At 31.2% G+C, this 10,580-nt stretch overlaps 2 protein-coding genes across 2 annotated transcripts; one reads left to right on the forward strand and one right to left on the reverse strand.

Moving 5' to 3' along the window:
- Positions 1–1,797: 1,797 nt before the first annotated feature.
- Positions 1,798–4,257, reverse strand: LOC131618654 (uncharacterized). Its single transcript, XM_058889835.1, has 2 exons — positions 4,146–4,257; positions 1,798–3,167 (listed from the first exon to the last, which is right to left on the reverse strand). Exon 2 carries the CDS (start codon positions 2,740–2,742, stop codon positions 2,149–2,151), a length of 594 nt encoding a protein of 197 aa, XP_058745818.1. The 5' UTR covers positions 2,743–3,167; positions 4,146–4,257; the 3' UTR covers positions 1,798–2,148.
- Positions 4,258–4,604: 347 nt separating this feature from the next.
- Positions 4,605–8,963, forward strand: LOC131644374 (TNF receptor-associated factor homolog 1b-like). Its single transcript, XM_058914858.1, has 10 exons — positions 4,605–4,765; positions 5,068–5,230; positions 5,333–5,444; positions 5,626–5,714; positions 5,816–5,884; positions 5,977–6,109; positions 6,245–6,403; positions 7,261–7,606; positions 8,248–8,360; positions 8,544–8,963. Exons 2-10 carry the CDS (start codon positions 5,071–5,073, stop codon positions 8,662–8,664), a joined length of 1,302 nt encoding a protein of 433 aa, XP_058770841.1. The 5' UTR covers positions 4,605–4,765; positions 5,068–5,070; the 3' UTR covers positions 8,665–8,963.
- The last annotated feature ends 1,617 nt before the right edge of the window (positions 8,964–10,580 follow it).

A 10,580-nucleotide genomic window follows, 5' to 3' on the forward strand; every position in this document is an offset into this window, starting at 1 on the left:
CATAATATCATAGAAAAACCATAACCTAGTATGGTTATTACACATGATACTATTAACTGTTTTTATTTTAAAACCATAATCAGAAGGTTTTGACTAATGACCAAAACATAACAGCATTTACTTCATATTCTCCACAATTGTAATCTACATTCGGTGTCTCATTCATGAATGGGTGTGAGAATTCAACTTAAGGGTTACAATGTTATGTTCTATTTTAATTATTAAATAATAATAATAATAATAGTGCAGTACTTGAAAATTCAACTTAAGAGTTGCAATCTTGGGATAAATATGTTAGCACACAATCCCTCGCATATTATTAACGAAATTGTATAGAGACTGAGGATCAATATAGTACGATCTTATGTTACTATGTTAGCTAAAGCTATCAATTTCTTGGTTGTTGGGAACGGAAACTACATTATTTTGATTTGAAATCTCAATCCTAGTTGTGACATTTATAGCTAGTACATGTAACTTTGTTACTCTTTTCAAATCAGTAAATGAATCTGGCAATTGGTTTGCTAAATCTCGTAAGTGGACTATTTTCTTTACATTTTCTTCCCACAATCTATTATATGGATCCAAATGTAGTAAATGAGGTACATTCCATGTTATGTCATTTTCTAGTTTTTTATCCTCTCCCCCTAGAGTTGGAAATATTGTTTCGTAAAAATGACAATCAACAAATCTTGCCTAAAAAACATCACCTATTAAAGGTTCAAGATATCTAATAATAGATGGTGATTCATACCCCACACATATACCTAACCTCCTTTGAGGTCCCATCTTTGTTCTTTGCGGTGGTGATATTGGGACATATACTGCACATCCAAATATCTTTAAATGAGAAATATTTGGTTCCCTACCAATTGCAAGTTGATAAGGGGTATGTTTATGATCAGCACTTGGCCCTAGACGGATAAGTGTTACAGCATGTAAAATTGCATGACCCCAAACAATAACTGATAGTTTAGTTCTCATTATTAATGGTCTAGTAATATATTAAAGACGTTTAATTAATGACTCAACTAAACCATTTTGTGTATGTACATGAGGAACATGATGTTCAACAGTAATACCAATTGACATGCAATAATTATTGAATGATTCAGATGTATATTCACCAGCATTGTCAAGTTTAATTTTCTTTATAGTATAATTAGGAAATTGAGCTCTAAGTTTAATTATTTGTGCAAGAAATTTTGTAAATGCCATATAACGACTTGATAGTAAGCATACATATGACCATCTACTAGATGCATCAATCAATACCATAAAATACCTAAATGGTCCTAACGGTGGATGGATAGGTCCACATATGTCTCCTTGAATTATTTCAAGAAATGCAGGTGATTCTGTCTGAATCTTGCCCGGTGAATGCTTTGTTATTAGTTTGCCAAGAGAGCAAGCTTCACACGGTTTATCTTCTTGTGTAAAATTTAAACTTTTCAATGGATGACCATGTGTACTTTCAACTATTTTACGCATCATTGTTGAACCAGGGTGAGCTAAATGGTCATGTCATAAAATCACAATTTTGGGATCTTCTTTTAGTACTAAATTGCATTCAATTTCATGTATATATGTGTAATGTAATCCAGAAGGCAATTTTGGTAGTTTTTCTAAAATTTTCTTCTTTTCCAAAACATTAGAAGTAGTATTGATGTATTTCATATTACCTTCAGTTGCAGTTTCAGTATCATATCCTTGACGATATATGTCATTAAAACTCAACAAATTTCTCTTTGACTTTGGAGAGTATAAAGCTTTATTAATGACAAATTTTGTCCCATTTGGTAATACGAACATAGCATTACCCGTTCCTTCAATTAAATCTGCAGGACCTGAGATTGTATTTATTAAACCTTTAGTGGGATTTATTTCAGTAAAATATTTCTTACTTTTGAGGATTGTGTGTGTAGTTCCACTGTCCGGAATGCAAATGTCTTTGACATGTTCCATGTCTAGCCTTCTTGAAAAGAAAAATAAGATTAAATACAGTAAATTAACAACATATTTAACATTATTATTTCATACAAACTTAAGATACACCTTAACAAAATACAAATTGTTAAGTAGATACATATTTCAAATATAAAAACAAGCACACCAAACATTATTCAAATACATATTTTAAATAGTTACTTAATCTGTTTCACCTCCAACAAAATCAGCAGTTTCAAAATAGGTATTATCATTTATGGGTTCAATCTCATTATAATTCACTTCTTTTCCCTTTTCTTCAACATATGCCATTTGTCTTTTACACAAATGTTCTAGTGTTCTACACACCTTAGACCAGTGGCCTGTCTTTCCGCATCTGTAGCATATATCCTCATAATTCCTTGAGGGACCTTCTTGGATATACTTACCCTTTTCTTTGCGATTCCAATTATTTTGGTCATATCTGAGGGATCTATAACTATTCACATGACCTCTTCCACGTTCTCTACCATGAAAATGGTTTCGACCGTGGAAAAGGTTTCGACCATGATATCCTCCTTGATTGTGACTATCAAAACAAGCATAACCATTATTACCATCAAAATGAACATGACCACCACGTCTCTTGAGATGATTAAAGCCACCACGCCTACGATTAAAGATCATGGCATTAGTTTCAGGATATGACATTGTTCCCGTGGGTCGTGCCTGGTGGTTTTTTATAAGGAGCTCGTCATTTTGTTCTGCCACTAGAAGGGCTGCAACTAAATGAGAATACTCAGTGTATTCCCTCATTTTATGCAATCAGAATTCTAGCTATGATATAATCTGGTGCATATCAGAATTATATGCAATGACAGTTTTATAATCTTGGAACCTTAACTTGTTCCATTGATCCATTAATGAGGGTAACATGAGTTTCTTCTGATGTCCAAATCTTGCTTTAATTTTGTCCCATAAAATATTGGGATCTTTAGCATTTGAATATTCTGTTTGCAATCCATCATCAAGATGATGCTTGATTATTCTGTTTACTTTTGACTTTCTCTTTTCCATTTCATCTGGGTCGTCTGTCGATTTTTCAGAATTCTCTCCTTCAAGGATTTTGTTAAGTCCCCCACATGTAAGGTACTCTATTAAATTGTTGTTGGAGGTTATGAAGTTGTCCCCAGTTATGCTTAGAATTTTGAATTGATGCTTAAGATTTGACATGATTATATCTATAATTCAGATGAACATAATCAATATTTAAAACTAAAAGAAATATCAATTTATTCAGCTACAAAATTCATGACTACATATTATTCAAAAACCTCTATTAACAAACCAAGCTAAGATCAGTAATGGTAAGATGATAATTATGATTAAAGCCGAAAAATCATTACCTAATTCTTCACGCTTGATAATACTGACAGCAAACAACATAATTACAAGTAGAGAGATGAACAAAATGAGAAATTTAGCCATTTGAAAAATATGGAAAGATAGTTTGAGAATGGTGTGAAAGTTATGAAAGAAGTAGAAGTATTTATAAAGGTAATTTTGAAAAAAATGGTCGTTATATTACCGTTGGGGAAAAGGAAAAAGGAAAAAGGAAAAAGAAAAAGTTAAGTGTGATAAAAAAATATTTAGCCAAATTTTAATTATATTAAATATCATCTAGTAGTTATAAGTGTTAGAGTTAATTATAATCTATAATATATAAGGTAAATGAACACATATGAAAAAAAAATTAGAATATGCGCATGAGGTTTTTAGACCTCCACTGAATATAAAAGAATATTTGTATTAGGAGTCTCAGACTTCCATTAAATATAAAAGTTAGTAACTGCAAATGGGGCTATAAACCTCCACTAAAATATAAATGTTAGTACTCCTAACAACATATGGTGGTTTTTAAACCTCCACTGAATATAAAAGTTAGTAACAACATATGGTGCTTTTTAAACTTCCACTAAATATAAAAGTTAGTAACATCATAAATATAAATTTATGTTAGTAATTGCATATGGGGTTTTATACCTCAACACAAAATTATAATGAAAATAGTCAGACTTATTATAGAGCACTTGACAAGTTGTCAATTTTCTATATAGAGCCACTCTAGTTATAAATTACTTGACTGATTGCCAATTTTCTATAACCGGGGCAGATGAAAAATAATAACAAGATTAAAGAGGTAAGTATATAATATATACCTAGTGTACTGGAAACTTCTTCTGATAGAAACGATCATGCTGATAACGTGTTAAGAAAACTGAATACAGAGAGATAGAAGAGACTGATAATATCTTATTTTATCTTTGAAGATGATTTTTGTGTGACATTACATAAACCATGGAGTGATATTTATAATGCTAAAATTTCACTACTATTGAATATAATGATAGATGCTATTATGCAAAGTTTGAAATTTTATGTATAAAGTAGATATATACTATTCATAAATATTTTAAAATAGTAATACTAATTATTGAATATAATGATACAAAGTTTGAAATTTTATGTATAAAATAGATATATACTATTCATGAGTATTTCAAAATAGTAATAGTAATAATTGCTTATTATTATAGTAACAGTTAAAAACAGAATATATTATGTAATTTTAAAAAATATTAAAATATATGGTTCAAAAAGTAGAAAAGTTACCGTGGCTTTCCCGCAATAAAGTCAGTCAATCTGCCGCCGTTATGCCTCTGCTCTGTGTGTTGCTGCTCAACCCTTCTCTCTTTCTCTCCCTCACTTTCTCTTTGTCTCTCTAAAATCTCAGGGCTTGGATTCTACCCTTTTCACAACCGTTACTCTTTGATTCCAGGTTCGATCCACTTCTCTTTGATTCTTTCAAAGGATCTTCTTGTTTCCGGCGTTGATTTCTGTTGTTATTATTATTGTTGTTGTGAATTTTAGGTTTATTTCTTTTTTTGTAATTTGGCTTCGTTGAGTTGGTTCTGAAATCTCGTTGTGCTTTGGTTTATCTAGTTTCTAATTCGGTTTTGTTTCAATTTATTTTGATTTGAATATCCGTTTCTACTTTTAGGGTTTTGATTTTATGACTTGGATAACTTAGAATAGTTGTTATTTGATTTTGTTCTGTTCTCTTCAATTTTTCTTGATCAGGGAATGGCTGGGGTGTTGAGTAAGGAGTCTGGAGTGGATAAGTCTGTGGAGGGGATTTCGCGCGCCGAGGAAGCATTGGCGGGATGGGGATCTTCTGAGCAGGTGGAGAATAGAATCACATCTACTTCTCCTCCTTATTGGGGCATCGACGGAGATGATGGTGGTAAGTTCATTTTCTTTTATTTAATTCTACTTGATGGGCCATGGTTGATTGTAATTTTTTTTTCCATAAAAAGGTTAAAATTCTTATTTCTTCTCTTTGTAGGACTAAAACCTTCCGAGTTATATGGGAAATATACATGGAAGATAGAAAAGTTTTCCCAGATTACCAAAACGGAACTTCGCAGTAATGCATTTGAGGTTGGAGGCTACAAATGGTATGAGGGTCTAGATAAACTTATGGAAATGTGTTGCTTCACTTTGATTGACAGTCTTACTCTTTTAGAACTATTTGTACGCATGAATGTTTTGGGGTCTTGTAGCGTTAATTCTATCAAAACATCACAGACCAAATTATGTTTTGATTTGTCAACCTAATCATTCTCTGGTTATTGGCAGGTATATTTTACTTTATCCACTAGGTTGTGATGAACGCAATCATCTCTCGCTGTTTCTGTGTGTAGCTAATCATGACAAACTTCTTCCAGGTAAAATCAATAATTTGTTTCTCAGTTTACATTAATAATTTATTGTTAGTTAACTTTTACGTATTTGACTTGTTTTCCCTTTTCTCATTGGGGTGATACAGGATGGAGTCATTTTGCACAATTTACAATATCTGTGGTCAATAAAGACCCAAAGAAATCAAAATATTCTGGTTTGTTTGCTAATAATTGGCTTCATTAATGGAGATGACAATTTTTTCTATCATTATTACTCATTTGTTGTTCTTGTTCATGAGTTTTTCAGATACATTGCACCGATTTTGGAAGGAGGAGCATGACTGGGGATGGAAAAAGTTTATGGATCTGTCAAAGATGTCTGACGGATTTGTTGACACTTCTGACAGTTTGATAATAAAAACTCAAGTTCAAGTCATCAGGTATTCCATTCTTAAGTTCATGTTATTTAAGACCCCCAGAGATTGACATTCACATGCCAATCTTGTTTGCACTTTAACTAGGAGCATTTAATTCTGACGCGGTGACATTATGTTTCTTATTGGTTGTTGATGCAGGGAGAAATCGGACTGGCCTTTCCGTTGCCTTGATTGTCTTTATAGGAGGGAACTTGTTAGGGTATATTTGAAAGATGTAGAACAAATTTGTCAGCATTTTGTGGAGGAAAGACGGAGCAAGCTTGGGAAGTTGATTGAGGATAAAGCTAGGTGGTCGAGGTACTTTGTGCTCTCCTTTAAAACTGTTTTGCTTCTGACATACTATGCCTAATCTTTTTTATCACATGATGTATGCTGTAAATGTTATCTTACATCAAATTTATTGCAATGACACTGTTTCTCAGTTTAAATAATGAATGTGTTAGTAGTATCCATTGCTACATGTGTCATGCTCATAGTTACATAATCTTCTGGCCTCCCTAAAGAACCGCGAATTGGTACACGAATTCCGGTTTGCGGTACTTTTGCGAACCAGTTAATGAAAATTCTCGAAGAATTTGGAAAATTCAACGTACCAATGAACCTCTTAATACAACTTAAATATTTAAACCAATTTAATGCTATTACAGCGTGAGTAACATAAAGCCATTAATATCTACACTTAATAATGGCTAGTTATTGGGATTGGGATGATAAACTTGTAGGGAACTCAGGTAAAATCACAGAAAATGTTCAAATAATTATTTTTAATCTTTTTCTTCATCTCAGTCTTCACATTTGGCTCCTTTTCTTTTTTGTTAGTTGAATTTTGTTCATGTCAGTGTTTACTTTATAACTGAGTTGATGTTTTGAATTATTTATGCATTTATTTATTGTATGATATAAGTATATCTGTCATGTATATATTATATTATTTTAATGAGTTAAACTTGTGCATTTATTGTACAATATAAATATATCTATCATGTATATATATTATTTTAATTAGTTAAACTTGTATTACTCGATTTCACATAAACAAAAAAGTTTGCTTTTGTAACCAAAAAAAAAAGTTTGCTTTAACTCTTGATTTTGGCAACCTTGGTTGTGGGTGTCTGATTTTATAAGTTGGTTAAACAGTAATTTTCAATATGCAGTTTCTTTGCTTTCTGGAGTGACATTGACCAAACATCTAGGCACCAGATGTCTAGGGAGAAGACAGATGTAATTTTAAAAGTTGTAGCGGAACACTTTTTTATTGAGAAAGAAGTCACCTCTACTTTGGTAATGGATTCCTTGTATAGTGGATTGAAGACTCTTGAGGGCCAGACTAGCAAGAAAGATTTGGTAAAATTGTTGGATTCTGAAGAAATAACAGCACCTATTGTCCATGTTGAAAAAGACATGTTTGTGCTGGTGGATGATGTTCTACCGCTTCTTGAAAGGGCTGCTATAGAACCGTTCCCTCCAAAAGATGAAAAGGGTCCTCACAATCGTACAAAGGTAAGATGTAGAGTAATATTTATTAAAAGTAACTAAGGATTTATATGTTGACACCTAATAGACGGTGATATAGATCAGGTAACTTAATGGATTGGCATGACTTGTGATGATATTAATGGAACTTTGGCAAGGGATTGTCAGAGGACTGAGTTTTGAATAAAAGAGTAGATCAAAGTCATGCCAATTTGTTGAAATCTGTAAAAAAGTTCTACTGAAAACTTGGATCTGTATTCTGAATTGAGTATGTTTAGATTGAGGTTTTTCAATTCTTCTTCATCAGCTGGCCATCTAATTTTTCATCCCTAAAAATTAATAACGGGTTCAAATATGGATTAGTTAGTTATTCTAAAATTGCATATGCTTGATAGCTTTGATAGTGTATTTTTAACTGTTTGATCACCACTAACTGAACTATTTCCTTTCCAACATGAATTCAATTTAGGCTTTGTTGTCTTTTTTTAAAACCAAATCTCGAGGATGTTATATTTCTGATTCTGATGTTAATTAACGGTAGTATACATTTTTACCTATATACTTTTAAAAAGAAACAAATCTAACCTACTGATAGTTGAGGTGTATATTAGACATTTGGAATGGAATCCTTTTGTTTGCTTAAGAACCTGTTTTCTGTGTTTTTACAGGATGGAAACTCTGGGGAGGATTACAATAAAGATTCTATGAAGCATGATGAAAGGCGTCTCAAAGAAATAGGGCGCAGGACTTTGGAAATATTTGTCCTTGCTCATATATTCAGGTAACTAAAACAGTACTTTTGTAATTAGTTTCATTCTGTTTCTCAACTTAATGGCATGCTTATACACTACCGAATTTTATAGTGGGTTGGGTACTGTTATGCATGAATATGAAGTAATCTTGTTACAAAGTAATCTTGGATGCAATTAATTAGAAATCCTAATTCCTAATGTCATGTGTACAGCAACAAAATTGAGGTTGCTTATCAGGAAGACGTTGCTCTAAAGAGACAAGAAGAACTCATTCCTGAAGAAGAGGCACCGAAGCAAGCTGAAAATGATCAGAAAACAAAAGGTAATAAGTGATTTTCAAGAAGCTATCATCATCCCCTCTTATTTCAAGAATTATTGTGAGTGATATATAGGCTCCGGATGTAATAAGTGATAAATTTGCCTCAATAATATGGAACTATGGAAGTAACACCGAGGACACATACACATCAGATAAATTATTGTATTTCTACTGGAGCATCATATAAATTAACTTGTCCATTGCAAAATCCGCCAGTAGGAGGTTTGCAAATGACTAGAATCCAATTTATTGAACTTTTTAACATTAAAAGTTATTGGTTTATGATTAATTATTTGGTAGAATTTGTTCATTATTTCTCGTTTCAATTTTTTTTACAATTCCATAATTATAATTATGATTTCTATTGTTATTAATAAATACGTATCGAATCTACATAAAGACTGGAGTTAAGGAATAGTTGTATGACAAATTTTTCTATTTTAAATTTTAATCACCTCTATATGGATAATATAATAAAGTTTATACAAAAAATATAAACTTTATTATATCCCCAAAGTACAACCTCACTGTTAGGTCATAAAGAAATTCAACCCACAAAAAAATAGATGAACATCTCACTCTCACCTCGCGTAATAAGTCCTGTCGATTTACCATGTCGAAAGCATTCGAGAAATCTATCTTGAGCGTAGGCAAAAAACAATCTATGTGTCACTTAACAAATTGCTGACACTGTGAAAAATGGCCTCAACATCACTCGATATCCCAACCCCAAACTGAAAGTCATTGAGATAGCATGCCATGTTTTTAGTGACTCCTTTCATAGCAACCTTGAATATCAACCGCCTCCAAATAGAATCCACAACAATTGGTTGTATCTTAACACCAGACATTAATAGCGGCGTTAAGGGTATAGAGGCAGCAAACTCTGCCAAACTCACATAACAGCTTCCTCCTTGATGTGGCGTTGGCAAGATCAACTGCGTCTCTCTAAGTAGTTAAACACTCCAAAATGTGGCGTTGTTTTAAAACCATGGATATGAAATTTTAATTTTAAACAGTATTTTCTTCTTATACAACTGATTACAAAAAAATCGACTAGACAACATAAATAGTTTTTTTTTTAAAATAATTTTGTAAAAACTATTTCTAAAATATTAAAAAAATTATATTCGTTTTTATAAATTAAAAGACTAATTTTAACATCCAGTAACAAATATACATAATTAAAGATTAAAGCATAATCAAAATTCCAAAAAGATATATCTCAAAAATATTTTTATAAAAGTATTTAAAATAATTTAAAATTTAAGTGATTTTTTTAAAGTTTTAATATAAAAAAATTATAGTAAAATATTAAAAATAATATTTTAAATAATAATTATTTAAATTATTTTTTGGTTAAAGTTTTAAAAAATTCTGTCATTTTTTTAAGCAATAAAATATAATATTATAAAAATAATTTTAAAAAAATAGACTCTAAGGGCTTGTTTGATTACTTTTGGTTTTTTGTTTTCCAAATTTGTTTTATAAATTTATTTTGAAAAAGTGTTTTTGAAAAGAGAATAAGAAAAAAAAATTGTTTAGTAATTTAATTTTATAAAACTGTTTTTAAAATGAAAATAAGAAAACTTGTTTGTTAATCTATTTTATTTAAAACAATTTTTGAAATCTATTTTACTATATTCAATTCTAAAAGTAAAAAAAATAAAAAATTTAGGGTTAAATAAGTTTTTAGTCCCTATAAATAAGGCACCCTTTAATTTTAGTCCTTAAAAAAATTTTTGTCGAACTTTGGTCCTCCCAAAATTTTCCGTCGCGATTTTTGGTTCCTCCCATTAGATTGCACTAACGGAGGCTTACGTGGCACGCCACGTATGACGCCACGTCAGGTAAAGTCAAAACTAAAATAAAAGACATATTGCGAGGGTTTTAAACCCCTTTTAAATAACTTTAAAACAATAATTTTTCA

This window comes from Vicia villosa, linkage group LG1 (assembly GCF_029867415.1).
Source record: "Vicia villosa cultivar HV-30 ecotype Madison, WI linkage group LG1, Vvil1.0, whole genome shotgun sequence".
Classification (NCBI taxonomy): Eukaryota; Viridiplantae; Streptophyta; class Magnoliopsida; order Fabales; family Fabaceae; genus Vicia; species Vicia villosa.

Coding starts and splice junctions, on each gene's coding strand:
- LOC131618654 (XM_058889835.1), bottom strand. CDS start 2,742: ATGAGGGAATACACTGAGTATTCTCATTTAGTTGCAGCCCTTCTAGTG.
- LOC131644374 (XM_058914858.1), top strand. CDS start 5,071: ATGGCTGGGGTGTTGAGTAAGGAGTCTGGAGTGGATAAGTCTGTGGAG. Junction 5,231..5,332: donor CATCGACGGAGATGATGGTG/GTAAGTTCATTT, acceptor TTCTCTTTGTAG/GACTAAAACCTTCCGAGTTA. Junction 5,885..5,976: donor AAAGAAATCAAAATATTCTG/GTTTGTTTGCTA, acceptor TGAGTTTTTCAG/ATACATTGCACCGATTTTGG.